Raw genomic sequence first — 18,455 nt, forward strand, 5'->3', positions numbered from 1 at the left:
GTCTCACCCTGACATACTATCTTTTCATGTTATAAAATGTACCCTAGTTCTATTATTTTGTGCCTTCTTCAGCAAATTCTGAAGCTAATTCTATGTCCCTGTCTGAGGCTAGTCATAAAGATTTCTTAAAGAAGTAATGTGCTTTACCTCAGAAAAAAACTAAATTTCAAATCAAATAGCAAGAGAAACAGAAAATACAGGGCTCCATCATACAACCAATGATCCACCAAGAAGGTTCAAGATTCAAGACCAAACAGAATTAAGAACAATTTATTGAGCCTGTATTCCCCTTAAGAGGGTACAAATCTTATTTGCCAGTTATTAACTACAGTACTGTGAATACAGAAACTATATTTTGTCTTTTGTGCAGTCACGACCTCAGAGGGTAGGATAGTGACTTACAAAAGAGCCTCAGTGAATAAATGCTGAATGAGTTAAAGAGTGGAAGGAAGGATGGATGAGATGCAAAGAAAATGACTTCTACTCATTCTCCATGCTATCTCTCAAGGAAAACTTCCTACAGATCCAGGCAGAGTCAAGGTTGTAATACATCAGTTGGTCAATTCTTACTGTAATAATGTACAGATCCACTACCCTTATAGGCCTTTGAAGCTACCTTTCCAGCACTCATTCCCTTTTCCCATAGCTCCAGCAATCCATGCCTTTGTGAGGGGCTGGATGCACCTTCAGCTTTAGGGATGGAGCTTATGACTTAGGCTAAGCCAATCAGAGTAGGTCATCCTACTAGCTACTGTGGGTGGTAGGGATTTCAGAAGACCTTGTGACGTAAGCATTTGCAGGGTCAATCTTGGACAGAGGCATCCTATCATGGCCTGGGGCCATGGAAAATGGAGCTACAAATCCAGTGACATATTGTGAACCTCGATATCAAACCTTGCTTGAGGCCAAATCTACCTGTGGTTGTTTACCTGAACCACTTCCCTAATTGTTTAATAATTGTTTATTTCAATTTGAAATGGGCTTTTTGTTCATTGCAATCATGAAAAACATTAACTATTTTAAACTTCTTAGATCATTATTACAGTTCTGAATATAGTCTGTGTCACACTGTGTATGGTATACGTTCCTATTCCTCAATTATATAATACGAGGCTACTTCATTTGCTCACAAAGCCTATCCTGCAGCACCATGTATAAACTAAATTCTTCTGATGGGAAAAAAAAAAATGAAAAGGTAAACTGTAGAGTAAAGGACATCAGTTGAGGATTAAGAGGAACACAAGTGATAAATATGTAAAATCAAAATGGCATAAACTTACATACTCAATTTGCTTATAATCTCAATGCTTGATGATGACAGCCACTGTTAGCACGTTGGTATATATCCTTCCGGTCTTAATTTCTAGGTGTGAGGAAATATACACATTCGCTGACCATTGGGTAAATAGGGTTCTCCTTCCCATTTCCATTACCACTATTATAAATGACATTGTGATGAACAGCCTCGTGCATAAGAATGTGCATATGTTCAAAATGTCTGATTATATTTTAAACAGCAACTACCAAATATGTGTTTACTGGGCTGAAGTATATGAATTATTTCCAATTGGTATTTTTAAATAGTTTCTGGTTTCTATCAAACTTCACTTCCACCAACAGTTAATTTGTACCCAATGATACCTTAGTCTGCACCATTTTATAAGCAAAAATGGCGCTGGCTCATTACAAGTAAGCAGGTATTTTGCATGTTTGTTATTTGTATTCCTCTCTGTGATTTGTCTATTATTATCCTTTGCCAATTTTTCTACTGGAATGCTTTCTTATGGACTGAAAGATCTATATAAATAAATATTAATATTTTATTACATTATTACAGTAGTTTGCCTTTCAATTTTGTCTTTCTTTTTCTGACATAGACAAGTTATATGATTTTTATGTCATTAAATTTAAGTCATTTCCTTTGTGCTTTTTTTGTCTCCAAAGTGGGCTTTCCTTTCAGAAGATTTTAATAGATTCAATTTTCACTACTGAAAAACTCACAATACATGTTTGTATACAAAAGTCTCTTAAAGGTTTTAAAAGCAACTTCTTAAATTTCTTAATTTAGGATTTCACAAATTTATTTGAAAATGGACCACTTCTCCATCCCCACCTCCAACAGTGCACCTGTTAACATCTGGAGTAGTTCTTGAAAAGCTTGTTTAGAAAACAAAAGCCTAGAGAGTCCTTCCACATTCCCAAATTGATATTTACCTATTTATTTGTTTTTTTTTTTTAATTTTTTAATGTTTATTTATTTTTGAGAGAGACAGAGACAGAATGAGAGTGGGTTAAGGGCAGAGAGAGAGGGAAACAAAATCCGAAGCAGGCTTCAGGCTCCAAGCTGTCAGCACAGAGCCCGACGCGGGGCTCGAACTCACGAGCTGTGAGATCATGACCTGAGCTGAAGTCAGACACTCAACTGACTGAGCCACCCAGGAGCCCCTATTTCTGTTTTTTAAAAACAGCTTTACTTTTCATACCCAGTTCTTGAATCCACCTGAATTTATTCTGAGGCCAGTCTAAGGTTAGGAACTAGATGTGTTTTTTTCCTTTCCAAATATTATCCAACTGTTTGGCACCTTTCTCCCACTGATTTCTACAGCTACCTTTATCGTGACTAAAGTCTTCTCTACACTTACTTATTTCATGGATAGAATTCTCTTCATTGGTATGCTTATTGGGTTTTACACCAGTACCACACTATTTTGATGACAACAGTTTTATGAAATGTATCTGGTAGGATAAATTGAACTCTGCTCTCTATTCTTCTTTAATGAAAATTTCTTTGCTATTCTCATCTGTCTTATCACTTAAAATAACCTCTAATATCACTGGATAGTTTAAAAAAATTTGCTGAGATTTTTGTAAAAATTCATCAAGCTAATAAATTAATTTAGGAACTGATAGGTTTATAATATCCTGTCTTTGTATCCAGGTACATTGTATTTCTTGACTTACACTCTTCTTAGTACATTATTAAATATTACTTTCATATTTCTCTTACATTTCTTGTTAATATGAAGTTGCCTCCAAATAAACTTCTCCCTTGTATTATTTTAACTGAGATGGTCTTCTAATTTTTATTAACTATTATGAAATATGGGGGAAGCTACTGGTTTTTAAAGTATGTATATGATTTAGTGAGGACTTTAATTGGTTTCAATAGTTTTTTAGATTGATCCTCAAGGATTACCTAATAAAAATTATATTACCTGTACATAATGATAATTTTTGTCTCCTACCAATAGCTAGGTCTTTTATTGCATTGGCTAATGCTCCTGGAACTCTAGCAAATAAAACTGATAACATGGGCATTCTAGAATTTAGTGGAACTGTTAATATTTTTCAAACTATAATGATGGCTGTTCACTGGAGTGAGATATTCTTTATCATGATATGAAGGTAACTTTTCTATTTCCAGTTCATTGAGAATTTCTAAAAAGAATAGGAAGTGAATTTTGTTTTATCATCTCCTAAAATAATCATATGGTTGTTCTCCTCTGACCTAGTTCTTGGGTATTTAACACTAATGTATTTTCTAATATTCAAGCTTGCTTGAACTCATGAAAAAAATACTATTTGGTCATGGTACATTCCTTATTATATTATGCTGCCAAATTAATATTGCTAATATTTTAAGATTCCTGAATCCATATTCATAAATGAGATTATATTATGATACTCTGTGAAGTTTAATAAGGTTTCCTTACTTTCTTTACTCTGAGATAGTTTATATAGCATGACAATGAGTTATTTTATGAATGTTTAAAAGAGCTCTTCCATAAATCATTTTGGATTCAGAATCTGCTGAGGACATAATTCTTTCCCAAACATTTAGCATTTTTTCCAAGGTTACTGGTCTATCCAAGTTTTCTACTACCTGTTGAGAAAAACTAATCATTTACATTTTCTTAAGAAGATATTCATTCCAAATATTAGTACAGAATTATGTGGGAATTGATTTCTCCAGTCTACGGCTAGATCCCTACTCCTTGCTGATTTTTGTTAGCTGTCTTTTCTTTCCATTTTTCTTAGACTTGCCATAGATTCATTCCACCATTTGTTATTATTTTTGAAAAGAGTTCCTTAAATTGGTATATTCAATTATATGTTTTCTTTTTTATTTAATTTTTTTAATGTTTATTTTTGAGAGAGAGAGAGAGAGGAGAGAAAAGAGAAAGAAGAGAAAGAAGAGAGAGAGAGAGAGAGAGAGAGAGAGAGAGAATGAGAATGAGCAGGGGAAGGGCAGAGAGGAGACACAGAATCTGAAGCAGGCTCCAGGCTCTGAGCTGTCAGCAGAGAGCCCGAGGTAGGTCGCAAACTCACAACCCATGAGATCATGACCTGAGCCGGAGTTGGACACTTAACCGACTGAGCCACCCAGACACCCCTTAATTACTGTTTCCTAACTTTATGCATTTGTTTTTTATTTTCATTTTTCCTGTTTTCTCTTTTTGACATAAAATTTCTAATTTTAGGTGAATCTTTAGTTTCTTTTACTTTTTTCCAATTTAATAAAGGCTTCAAATCTAAAAAGTTGCCCCTATTTTAAAGTGTTGTCCAAATTTTGTAAATTTTACAGGGACTATTCTCATTGCTGTTATTATCCAAACAGTCGATGGTAATACATTTTAATTTGTTGTGGGTCCATTAGTCGCTTCTATTAGCTTTTTTTCTTTTCAAATTTTTAATCAATTAGGGTTTTGTTTGTTTAACTCCTGTTATTACTTTCAGGTTTACGTTTTCTGCTCTGGTAAGGTAATGTGCTCTATAAATTTGTATATTGTTGAAATCTGTTGACTGAGTGTATATCTATCTGTGTATGAGAGAAACACTCCTCATGAGAAGTTGAATAGTGATTTTTTGTATTGACTTGCAATTAAAAAATAACGAAGCCCCTTCTTTACCGGTGATATATAGATCCATGATGTAACCTCAAAGTTCTCCTGATGGAGGAAAGTGTGTAGGGGGAGGTGGGAGGATAGAGTCCCACCAAACTTCTCCTCACCTCCCCTAAAGAGCACCATGGAATCCTTGGGGTTACCTGGGTAAGATTTTAAAACTGCTGCTCATTTATAAAATGTTTTATATCCATCTATTAAACTTAAATGTTTATGATTAAAAAATTTCCCCCAAGTCAATCTGTTAAGTACTGAGAATAGTGTGTTCCAGACTCAACAAATGCATTTTCTCTAACTTCTCCCCACATTACTGGAATCTTTTGCTTTGTATATTTCAATTCTCTGGAATGTGATGATTAACATTTTGTATTTACTATCTTCACCACAGGCAGCATCATTTGGTAACATAAAATTACTGACATCGTTCCATTTGAAAACTTTTTCCCTTGAATCCTCTTTTCTCTGAACTAATATTGCTACCACTAGCATTTGCGTTTGTCTGATAGAGCTCTGACTGTTCTTTTACTCTTACATTAAAAAAATCTACTAAAATTATATTTCTATTCTTACAGAATACACACAGGCAAAATAGCATGTATGTAAATGTAGATGTGTATCTGTATGTATCATGTATGTATGTGTATAAACTATCTTTCCAGCATATAAATTCTATATTTCTTAATCTCACATACATTTAAACTTTTTTCTGGGTTTCATTTTTAAACTCAACTTAAAAACTTTTTTTCAGGGGCGCCTGGGTGGCTCAGTCGGTTGGGCGGCCGACTTCGGCTCGGGTCATGATTTCGCGGTCCGTGAGTTCGAGTCCCGCGTCGGGCCCTGTGCTGACAGCTCAGAGCCCGGGGCATGCTTCAGATTCTGTGTCTCCCTCTCTCTGACCCTCCCCCATTCATGCTCTGTCTCTCTCTGTCTCAAAAATAAATAAATGTTAAAAAAAACTTTTTTTCATATTTGTACACCATTATCTCACTAGAGCTATTAGCCTTTCTTCTTTTATGATAAATCTTAACTAAGATATTTTTGAACTGTCTTATCTTAAAGGCATTGTACTTTACTTTCCATTATAATTAAAAAATAATAATAGTAGAAAAATAGAAAAGGGAAATAGAAAGAACAGACTTCAAAACCAGAAGATGGAGAACATCTACAGCAATCCACCTCTCTGGCTTCTTTGGTGAGTTTTCCAGTATACTCAGTTCGACAAATGGTAACTCTGGGACTCAACCTCCCCAGAGATCATAACTTCACATTACTTGGGGCATAACTGAATGGTGAACCTGACTTCTCTGATCATTCAGATTTTATGAGAAACTTTGTGTTTTACAATCTCTGGTCAGTCACTTTAGGTTAAATTCAGATGGCCACCTGGGATGGCCACCTGGAATGTTATTCAATCTTAAGCCAATTAAAAACATTTTTAAGGACCTTAAATTTTATGTATCCCATGGTGCTTTCTTTCTGGGTTCCAGTATCAGGCCTCTGGGGCTTCAGGACCCTAATTTGTTTAAAGGTTGTTCTCTCTGATGGCCTAATCTTTACTTTCTTGTTTACTTTTACCAATTTAAGGATTAGTCAGAAGGCAGAGTTCACCAAATTCTTTAAGTACTCATTATTTACATCCCCTTCACAAACGCAGTCGTTTATTAGACCAGATATTTCACTCGATTGATGATAAACTTGAGCTTCTCAGGTTCCTTCACGGTAGAGTAGTTGGGTCTCAGGCAAGGCTCTTCTGTGAGTGACTACAGTCACTCTGTTAAGAAAACCCAAAGCTCTTTGCAGCGTTTTGTGATACCCTCTTGGCCTTTGGTAGACACAGCCATATTTAGTTGATCAGAATGTAAGAGACAGTAAAACACACCTCCTGTTATTCTATGGTGGGGGTTAAGTGGAGGTGAGAGGAGGGTCAACATTTATATGCATTATTATGCTTACCAAGTCCCTGATTCTCTTTCCCAGTCTCTCAAAAGCAATTCTGAACATTACTTAATTTTTATTTGATAATTTGGAAGGATCTTAAGATAATAGATCATAGATCTCTACTATAATCTACCCAAGTGTTAAAAAGTTGGTGCTGGAGGAAAACTATAAGGGTAAGAGTTAGCGAACTGTCATGATGAAGGACTAGCAAGTAGAAATGGAAGTAAAAATTCAGACTTTTTATTTCAAGTCATATAATATTTAATACTGATGAGGTGCATTAGGAGTGAAACAGAAAGCCAGGCACACATAAAGTCATCTAAAACAACAGGAAACAACTCAGTTTTTGGTACTCTTGCTCGATGTTTTGAGAAAAAGCTAGGATCCCAAATGAGTTTTTATGCCTCTAAAAATTTTTTTTCTCTTCTAAATTACATTTAAATGAAAAAAAAGGGAAAGAAAGCAAAACAATAATAAGCTTTGTTGGTAGGTCTATACCATTTTCATACGTTCTTGGGAAGAAGGTAGCAAACAAAATTTCTGCAACAGTAAGTGATGCTTAGAGAAAAACGAAATCACTGAATGATGCCAGGACTGATTACTCCACTGCACTTGAAAAGCAGAGATCGCAGTCTTGTGAGCCCAAAGTGGTTTCATATGGACTGCCGCACTTGCGGTTTGCGCTTGAAACTATAACCTGTCAAATTAGAAGCAGGCGAGGCCTATGCTCTTAACGGTTCCGCTTTCTACTGTCTACACTTACGTCTCTAAGTTCAGCATTTTTTAGTCAGTTAAACTCTGCTACTTGGATGAGTAGAATCTCAAAATTACTCTCCATTATGTTGGTTACAAAAGATTTTAGGTACGATATAAAGCCTAAAGAAACTGCCAATCTGATTTTTAACACATCACTGTAACTATTTTTACCAACTATCGATATTTTATTATCCTGGTTACCACTACCTCATATATAAGTGGAGGGAAGAGGAAGAGAAACTGCGTAAGTTCCCAAGCTTCTCCTCCCCCGCCTTTCCAGATATTTTATTGACTTTAACTTATACCTTACTGACTCATCATTTTTCCAGGCCTACAGTAGCCTGCTATTATGAGCTTAGTGTTACAACATGCTCCATTTCTTCTCTTCTCCTTGATTGTGGAATGTCCTTCCAGGCAGTAGGCTTGGTTGACAGAGATTTTCCCATCAAAACTGAAAAGCTAAGTGTTCTATTTTATTAATGTTTTATGTAGAGTCTTTCCTTAATGAATCTTTCTTAATGCCCATTAGAGTAATATAAAAATGTTTTTTAGAAAAGCATAAACAACATTTGCTCTCTGTGTAATGCATCATAAGTGAAACCATGCTACTAAACAATCATATCCTTTTTGGGCCATAATGACATCAGAAATATATGTTTATCATCTGCTTTGGACAAGTTAGCATGATTTTGGCCCACGGCGAAGTTGAACTAAAATCATTTGCAGTTGCCCCAAACCAAGATAACCACACATTTCTAAGGTAATTGATACCTAAAAAGAACATTGCCTTTAGATCACAGTTCGTGATCTAAGCATACTAATTCTTTAAAGAAGGCTGTTAAAGTTTACAAAGCATGTATGTCTATTGGACTTCCTCCAAAATTTGACATGAAATAATTATATTTTTAGCATGCATAGAGATTATGATAAAGTAGGTACTTAGCACGATCTTTTGGAGTTCTGGAATTACCTCTCTTGTCCCATTTAAAGAGAAGGGGAAAATGGAGATTTTTTTTTTTTTTTTTTACAGGTAAAAGTCTAATAATAAGAAGAAGAATGCTTTGTATTTTGGAAGGCACTCAAATGAAATCAGTCATTTTTATTTTCAAGTAAGTATTTAAGGAAACAGTAATTTTATGAATAGATAGCTCAGACAAATAGAAGGCAAACAATTTTCATATTTATTGTGAAAACATATTCAGGGAATCCAAACACATGTTACAGTGATGTAAAGCACGTAACTGCCCTGAATATTACCTCAGCTAATGAGTGCATTCATAGCCTGCAGATATGTCCTGAAAAACAGTTCTTCAGCTACATGCCAACACAAAAGTGGGCGAAATTACCTTGGCCCACAAAGAGAACTGGATGACTTGGGACAAAAACAAGTTTCAGATAAAATGGTAACAGGAAAAGTAAGACCTGGAAGGAAGTTGAGGGAAATCGACTCCTATTCAAAGGAAGAAACAGAGAAACAGAGCACTGAAGTTGTCTCCCAAAGTCATGTCTGAAGGCTGTACAATGCTGCCTTCAGACATGCAACTACTGTTCTGGGCAATTTAGACATCAATCAAAGAACAGAAGAATAGAACCAAATAGCATAAGCACTACAATGGTTATTCTATAACTGTAAAAAGGGAAGAATATACTATACCTCCATTCTTTCTTGTTTAACTTCATCAACTTCATCATCTTCAAACATTGCCAAGAGTTCTCCTGTTTGGTCAATAGAGTTGAGAAAGTCTTGGGCAATTTTTTGTCTTTTGTTTGCATTATTGCTGCCACTCAGTTTGTCTTCATGAACATAAAAGAAGGAAAAAAATGTGCTTAATAGGTTTACATCAACACCAATCACTACATGTACTGAATACTGCATATGAAATTCAGAATTGGAATTCTCTTGAAATAATCTTTAAATGGAGAATCTTTGGGCACCTGAGTGGCTCATCTGGTCAAGCGTCTGACTCTTGATTTTGGCTCAGGTCATGATCTCACGGTTCACGAGATTTAGCTCTGTGTCAGGCTCTGTGCTGTCAGCGCAGAGCCTGCTTGGGATTCTCTCTCTCTCTCTCTCTCTCTCTCTCTCTCTCTCTGCCCCTCCCTTGCTCCAGTGGGTGTGCTCTCTCCCTCTCTCCTTCTCTCAAAAATAAATGAACTTAAAAAAAATGAAGGGAGAATCTTTGCATCCAAAACAAAAGCATAAGCCACGCAGAATTAAATCATTTATTCATGCCATAAATAAGATTGAGGGAACAAAATACCAAATTATCAATTAATGTAGTGTGAATGGACTGATCAAAATTCCTTACCAAAAAAAAAGGAAGTCCTTTCAGATTTAGAAAAAGAATCCTGATATACCAAGCCTAATTCAGAAAATAAATACGAAATTAATGTGAAATTATTTTCTTTATGAAAATAAATGTGAAATTAAAAGGAGAGAATGTTACACATGTTACTGTGGCAATACATTTGAGGCCTAAAGGGACAAGGCCTTACTCTTTTCCTCTTAAGAGATAAAACTATCATATTTATTTAAAAGCAAAACCTAACTTTAAAAAAGTTATTGCAAAAGGTCAAGAGGGAATAATGCAATAGGCAGTACAGTTTAATGTATAAATATCAGTGTGAATTAGTGACAGAGAACTAGATTATTTTTTAAAGTGATAAATTACATGCACAGATACCAGCCTATGCATCTCTGGGTGAAAGCATCCAATCCTTCACCATTAAATAGGATGCTAGCTGTGGGTTTTCCATAGATAGCTGTCTTGGTCAGTTTATAGCACAGACTATAATAAATATATAAATATATTGTAGACTGGATGGCTTAAAAAACCCATAGTTATGTCTCATAGTTCTAGAGGTTAGAAAGTCCAAGATCAGGTGCCGCAGACTTGGTATCTGATGAAAGCCTGCTTCCTGGTTGGCAGATGGACTGTCTTCTCCTATTCTCACATGGCGGAGGACAGAGAGCAGAAGCAAGCTCTCTTGTATCTCTTCTTGGAAGGGCACTATTCCCATTCATGAAGGCCCCTCCCTCATGACTTGATTGTTTTCCAAAGGCTCTACCTCCAAATACCATCACACTGGGAATTAGGAGGCAACATAGGAATTCTGGGGGGGACACAAATATTCCATTCATAGCAATGACCTTTATCAAGTTGAGAAAGTTCCCTCCTCAGTTTTTTGGAGTGTTCTTCTAATGAAAGACCTTGGAGTTTTTTCAAATGATTTTTCTACATTTATTGAATGATCATGTGGTTTATGACCTTCATTCTATCATTATGATTTTTTACACAATTTTTTTTCTAAATTTAAACCAATCTTCCATTCCTGGGATAAACTCCATTTGGTCATGGCGTATAATCCTTTTTTGGATGTTGCTGGATTTGGTTTCCTAAGTATTCTGTTAGGGATTTTCACAATCTATATTAAAAAAGACATTAAGTAGACAAAAAGGCAACCTACTGGATGGGAGAAGATACATCAGATGATGTATCTGATAAGGGGTTAATATCCAAAATATACATAGAACTTACAGAATTCAATAATTAAAAACCCCCAAATAACCTGATTAAAAAAGGGCAGAGGACCTGAATATTTTTCAAAGAAGATATACAGATGGCCAATAGACATATGAAAAGATGCTCAACATCACTAATCCTGATCAGGAAAACGCACATCAAATCTACAATGAGGTATCACCTTACACCTGTGAGAATGGCTAGACTAAAAAAGGCAAGAAATATCGAGTGTTGGTGAAGACATGGAGGGAAAAAAAACCAACCCTGTAAACCGTTGGTGGAAATGTAAATTGGTGCAGCCACTGTGGAAAATGGTATGGAGTTTCCTCAAAAAACGGACAGTAGAATTACCATATGATCCAGTAACTCTACTACTGGGCATTTACCCAAAGAAAATAAAAACACTAATTCAAAAAGATAAATGCACCCATATGTTTATTGCAGCATTATTTACAATAGCCAAACTACAGAATCAACCTAAGTGTGCATCAATTGGTGAATGGATAACAAACATCTGGGGGGCGTGTATGTGTGTGTGTGTGTGTGTGTACACACAATGGAATACTAATCAGCCATACACAGAAAAAACGAGATTTACAACAAAATGTATGCAGGGTATAATGCTAAGCGAAGTGCTTTAGAAAGAGAAAGACAAGTATCGTATGATTTCACTCATATGTAGAATTTAAGAAACAAACAAAGACAGACAAAAAAGCCAGACTCTTAAATACAAAGAACAGACAGGTGCTTGCCAAAGGGGAGGTGGAGTGAAGAAATGGGTAAATTCATAAAGGGGACTAAGAAGTATAAGCTTCCAGTTACAAAATAAATAAGTCATATGGGGCGCCTGGGTGGCTCAGTCGGTTAAGCGTCCAACTTCGGCTCAGGTCATGATCTCACGGTTTGTGAGTTCGAGCCCCGCGTCAGGCTCTGTGCTGACAGCTCGGAGCCTGGAGCCTGCTTCTGTTCTGTGTCTCCTTCTCTCTCTGTCCCTCCCCAACTTGTGCTCTGTCTCTCTATGTCTCTCAAAAAATAAATAAATGTAAAAAAAATTAAAAAAAAAACAACAAAGTCAGTCAGTCATAGAAATGGAAAGTATAGCAGAAGGAATGCAGAAAAACAATGTATTAGTTTTTAGTTTTCTTTTCTTGTGATATCTTTGTCTGGTTTTCATATCCGAGTAATAAAGGCCCTGAAGAATGCACTGGGAAAGGATTGGTGTTAATTGCTCTTTAAACATTTGGTAAAATTCATCATGAAGTCATTTAGGTCTGGGTTTTTCCTTGGGAAACTTAAAATTACTAATTCAAAGAATTTACTTGTCATAGGTCTACTCAGATTTTCTATTTGACTCAGTTTCAGTAGTTTGTGTTTTTATAGGACAGAAAGTAGATATTTATAGATTTGGTTATATAAGCCATTGTATTTACCATTTCTGCTTCTTTTCATTTCTTTCTACAATTTGAGCAGCCATCTTGTGTCACTCCTTACTCCAATACAGCCTTGGTACCCCGCACTTCACTTATGTCGTTACCATCAAATATATTACCTATCTATGTGTTATGGACTTGACATTACATTATACACATTGTTTTACACGTTTTTTAAATCTGTTACGCGAAGAAGGAAAAATATATGCAATTATATGGTTTCTTATATTTACCTACACAATTAGCTTTATAGGTACTTGTGTGTGTGTGTGTGTGTGTGTGTGTGTGTGTGCGCGCGTGCATGCACACGCGTGTATTCAAATTATTGTCTGGTGCCACTTGCTTGAGCCTGAAGTACTTTAGCATTTTTTATATGGATTTGCTACCAAGAAATTCACCCAGTTTTTGTTTATCTAGGAATATATATAAATTTGCCTTCACTTTTGATATGTTTCTTGGTTAACAGTTTTTTCTTTCACCACTTTGAATATGTCATTCCATTGCTATCTGACCATCTGACCTATATTGTTCTGGGGTTGTTTTTTTTTTTTTTTGTTTTTGTTTTTACCTATATTGTTAATGAGAAGTCAGCTGTTAATATTGCTGGAGTTCCACTGTATGTGATGAAGTGTTTTTCTCTTGTGGCTTTTGTGATTTTTCTCTGTCGTTGTCTTCCAACATTTCTAGAAGAATATGTCTGAATGTGGATCGCTGTGTGATTATCCTAATTGGAGCTTGTTGAGCTGCTAGGATGTATAGATTAATAATTTTCATTAAAGTTGAGAAGTTCCAATCATTATCTCTTTGAAGGTTTTTTTCTGCTCTTTTTTTTTTAATCTTTCCTATCCTTTTGGTCCCATTATGCATATGTTGGCTCATTTCATGATGCCTTAGATTTCAGAAAGCTCTATAAATTTTTCTTCATTCTTTTCTCTGTTTTTCAGACTGCGTAATCTTTAACAATCTGTCTTCAAGTTCGCGGATGCTTTCTTCTCAGCTCAAAGCTACTACTGAGTCTCTTTACTGAATTTTTCATTTTAGTCATTGTGCTTTTCAACTCCAGAATTTGCATTTCTTTTCCATAACTTGTCTCTTTATATTAATCTTTTTTTATTTATTTTTTTTTTATTTTTCCCATTTATTTTTTTTTTTATTTTTTTTTTAAATTTATTTATTTATTTATTTATTTTTTAATATATGAAATTTACTGTCAAATTGGTTTCCATACAACACCCAGTGCTCATCCCAAAAGGTGCCCTCCTCAATACCCATCACCCACCCTGCCCTCCCTCCCACCCCCCATCAACCCTCAGTTTGTTCTCAGTTTTTAACAGTCTCTTATGCTTTGGCTCTCTCCCACTCTAACCTCTTTTTTTTTTTTTTTTCCCTTCCCCTCCCCCATGGGTTTCTGTTACGTTTCTCAGGATCCACATAAGAGTGAAACCATATGGTATCTGTCTTTCTCTGTATGGCTTATTTCACTTAGCATCACACTCTCCAGTTCCATCCACGTTGCTACAAAAGGCCATATTTCATTCTTTCTCATTGCCACGTAGTATTCCATTGTGTATATAAACCACAATTTCTTTATCCATTCATCAGTTGATGGACATTTAGGCTCTTTCCATAATTTGGCGATTGTTGAGAGTGCTGCTATAAACATTGGGGTACAAGTGCCCCTATGCATCAGTACTCCTGTATCCCTTGGATAAATTCCTAGCAGTGCTATTGCTGGGTCATAGGGTAGGTCTATTTTTAATTTTCTGAGGAACCTCCACACTGCTTTCCAGAGCGGCTGCACCAATTTGCATTCCCACCAACAGTGCAAGAGGGTTCCCATTTCTCCACATCCTCTCCAGCATCTATAGTCTCCTGATTTCTTCATTTTGGCCACTCTGACTGGCGTGAGGTGGTATCTGAGTGTGGTTTTGATTTGTATTTCCCTGATGAGGAGCGACGTTGAACATCTTTTCATGTGCCTGTTGGCCATCCGGATGTCTTCTTTAGAGAAGTGTCTATTCATGTTTTCTGCCCATTTCTTCACTGGGTTATTTGTTTTTCGGGTGTGGAGTTTGATGAGCTCTTTATAGATTTTGGATACTAGCCCTTTGTCCGATGTGTCATTTGCAAATATCTTTTCCCATTCCGTTGGTTGCCTTTTAGTTTTGTTGGTTGTTTCCTTTGCTGTGCAGAAGCTTTTTATCTTCATAAGGTCCCAGTAATTCACTTTTGCTTTTAATTCCCTTGCCTTTGGGGATGTGCCGAGTAAGAGATTGCTACGGCTGAGGTCAGAGAGGTCTTTTCCTGCTTTCTCCTCTAAGGTTTTGATGGTTTCCTGTCTCACATTCAGGTCCTTTATCCATTTTGAGTTTATTTTTGTGAATGGTGTGAGAAAGTGGTCTAGTTTCAACCTTCTGCATGTTGCTGTCCAGTTCTCCCAGCACCATTTGTTAAAGAGACTGTCTTTTTTCCATTGGATGTTCTTTCCTGCTTTGTCAAAAATGAGTTGGCCATACGTTTGTGGGTCTAGTTCTGGGGTTTCTATTCGATTCCATTGGTCTATGTGTCTGTTTTTATGCCAATACCATGCTGTCTTGATGATGACAGCTTTGTAGTAGAGGCTAAAGTCTGGGATTGTGATGCCTCCTGCTTTGGTCTTCTTCTTCAAAATTACTTTGGCTATTCGGGGCCTTTTGTGGTTCCATATGAATTTTAGGATTGCTTGTTCTAGTTTCGAGAAGAATGCTGGTGCAATTTTGATTGGGATTGCATTGAATGTGTAGATAGCTTTGGGTAGTATTGACATTTTGACAATATTTATTCTTCCAATCCATGAGCAGGGAATGTCTTTCCATTTCTTTATATCTTCTTCAATTACCTGCATAAGCTTTCTATAGTTTTCAGCATACAGATCTTTTACATCTTTGGTTAGATTTATTCCTAGGTATTTTATGCTTCTTGGTGCAATTGTGAATGGGATCAGTTTCTTTATTTGTCTTTCTGTTGCTTCATTGTTAGTGTATAAGAATGCAACTGATTTCTGTACATTGATTTTGTATCCGGCAACTTTGCTGAATTCATGTATCAGTTCTAGCAGACTTTTGGTGGAGTCTATCGGATTTTCCATGTATAATATCATGTCATCTGCAAAAAGCGAAAGCTTGACTTCATCTTTGCCAATTTGGATGCCTTTGATTTCCTTTTGTTGTCTGATTGCTGATGCTAGAACTTCCAGCACTATATTAAACAGCAGCGGTGAGAGTGGGCATCCCTGTCGTGTTCCTGATCTCAGGGAAAAAGCTCTCAGTTTTTCCCCATTGAGGATGATGTTAGCTGTGGGCTTTTCATAAATGGCTTTTATGATCTTTAAGTATGTTCCTTCTATCCCGACTTTCTCAAGGGTTTTTATTAAGAAAGCGTGCTGGATTTTGTCAAAGGCCTTTTCTGCATCGATTGACAGGATCATATGGTTCTTCTCTTTTTTTTTGTTAATGTGATGTATCACGTTGATCGATTTGCGAATGTTGAACCAGCCCTGCATCCCAGGAATGAATCCCACTTGATCATGGTGAATAATTCTTTTTATATGCTGTTGAATTCGATTTGCTAGTATCTTATTGAGAATTTTTGCATCCATATTCATCAGGGATATTGGCCTGTAGTTCTCTTTTTTTACTGGGTCTCTGTCTGGTTTAGGAATCAAAGTAATACTGGCTTCATAGAATGAGTCTGGAAGTTTTCCTTCCCTTTCTATTTCTTGGAATAGCTTGAGAAGGATAGGTATTATCTCTGCTTTAAACGTCTGGTAGAACTCCCCCTGGGAAGCCATCTGGTCCTGGACTCTTATTTGTTGGGAGATTTTTGATAACCGATTCAATTTCTTCGCTGGTTATGGGTCTGTTCAAGCTTTCTATTTCCTCCTGATTGAGTTTTGGAAGAGTGTGGGTGTTTAGGAATTTGTCCATTTCTTCCAGGTTGTCCAATTTGTTGGCATATAATTTTTCATAGTATTCCCTGATAATTGTTTGTATCTCTGAGGGATTGGTTGTAATAATTCCATTTTCATTCATGATTTTATCTATTTGGGTCATCTCCCTTTTCTTTTTGAGAAGCCTGGCTAGAGGTTTGTCAATTTTGTTTATTTTTTCAAAAAACCAACTTTTGGTTTCGTTGATCTGCTCTACAGTTTTTTTAGATTCTATATTGTTTATTTCTGCTCTGATCTTTATGATTTCTCTTCTTCTGCTGGGTTTAGGCTGCCTTTGCTGTTCTGCCTCTATTTCCTTTAGGTGTGCTGTTAGATTTTGTATTTGGGATTTTTCTTGTTTCTTGAGATAGGCCTGGATTGCAATGTATTTTCCTCTCAGGACTGCCTTCGCTGCGTCCCAAAGTGTTTGGATTGTTGTATTTTCATTTTCGTTTGTTTCCATATATTTTTTAATTTCTTCTCTAATTGCCTGGTTGACCCACTCATTCGTTAGTAGGGTGTTCTTTAACCTCCATGCTTTTGGAGGTTTTCCAGACTTTTTCCTGTGGTTGATTTCAAGCTTCATAGCATTGTGGTCTGAAAGTATGCATGGTATAATTTCAATTCTTGTAAACTTATGAAGGGCTGTTTTGTGACCCAGTATATGATCTATCTTGGAGAATGTTCCATGTGCACTCGAGAAGAAAGTATATTCTGTTGCTTTGGGATGCAGAGTTCTAAATATATCTGTCAAGTCCATCTGATCCAATGTATCATTCAGGGCCCTTGTTTCTTTATTGACTGTGTGTCTAGATGATCTATCCATTTCTGTAAGTGGTGTGTTAAAGTCCCCTGCAATGACCACATTCTTATCAATAAGGTTGCTTATGTTTATGAGTAACTGTTTTATATATCTGGGGGCTCCGGTATTTGGCGCATAGACATTTATAATTGTTAGCTCTTCCTGATGGATAGACCCTGTAATTATTATATAATGCCCTTCTTCATCTCTTGTTACAGCCTTTAATTTAAAGTCTAGTTTGTCTGATATAAGTATGGCTACTCCAGCTTTCTTTTGGCTTCCAGTAGCATGATAAATAGTTCTCCATCCCCTCACTCTCAATCTAAAGGTGTCCTCAGATCTAAAATGAGTCTCTTGTAGACAGCAAATAGATGGGTCTTGTTTTTTTATCCATTCTGATACCCTATGTCTTTTGGTTGGCGCATTTAATCCATTTACATTCAGTGTTATTATAGAAAGATACGGGTTTAGAGTCATTGTGATGTCTGTATGTTTTATGCTTGTAGTGATGTCTCTGGTACTTTGTCTCACAGGATCCCCCTTAGGATCTCTTGTAGGGCTGGTTTCGTGGTGACAAATTCCTTCAGTTTTTGTTTGTTTGGGAAGACCTTTATCTCTCCTTCTATTCTAAATGACAGACTTGCTGGATAAAGGATTCTCGGCTGCATATTTTTTCTGTTTAGCACACTGAAGATATCGTGCCAAGCCTTTCTGGCCTGCCAAGTTTCAAAGGAGAGATCAGTCACGAGTCTTATAGGTCTCCCTTTATATGTGAGGGCATGTTTATCCCTTGCTGCTTTCAGAATTTTCTCTTTATCCTTGTATTTTGCCAGTTTCACTATGATATGTCGTGCAGAAGATCGATTCAAGTTACGTCTGAAGGGAGTTCTCTGTGCCTCTTGGATTTCAATGCCTTTTTCCTTCCCCAGTTCAGGGAAGTTCTCAGCTATAATTTCTTCAAGTACCCCTTCAGCACCTTTCCCTCTCTCTTCCTCCTCTGGAATACCAATTATGCGTATATTATTTCTTTTTAGTGTATCACTTAGTTCTCTAATTTTCCCCTCATACTCCTGGATTTTTTTATCTCTCTTTCTTTCAGCTTCCTCTTTCTCCATAACTTTATCTTCTAGTTCA

General features: G+C 36.3%; 1 protein-coding gene across 4 annotated transcripts in view; it reads right to left on the minus strand.

Annotated features, from left to right (window-relative positions):
* SUPT3H (SPT3 homolog, SAGA and STAGA complex component) overlaps positions 1-18,455 on the minus strand; it is a 546,620-nt gene that overhangs the window by 142,326 nt on the left and 385,839 nt on the right. For all 4 annotated transcript variants that reach the window (XM_058736123.1, XM_058736125.1, XM_058736124.1 and 1 more), the window contains exon 6: positions 9,253-9,392. In XM_058736123.1, the coding sequence (XP_058592106.1) occupies positions 9,253-9,392 (140 nt within the window). The remainder of the gene's footprint in view (positions 1-9,252; positions 9,393-18,455) is intronic.

Source organism: Neofelis nebulosa, chromosome 6 (genome assembly GCF_028018385.1).
Source record: "Neofelis nebulosa isolate mNeoNeb1 chromosome 6, mNeoNeb1.pri, whole genome shotgun sequence".
NCBI classification, from domain to species: domain Eukaryota; kingdom Metazoa; phylum Chordata; class Mammalia; order Carnivora; family Felidae; genus Neofelis; species Neofelis nebulosa.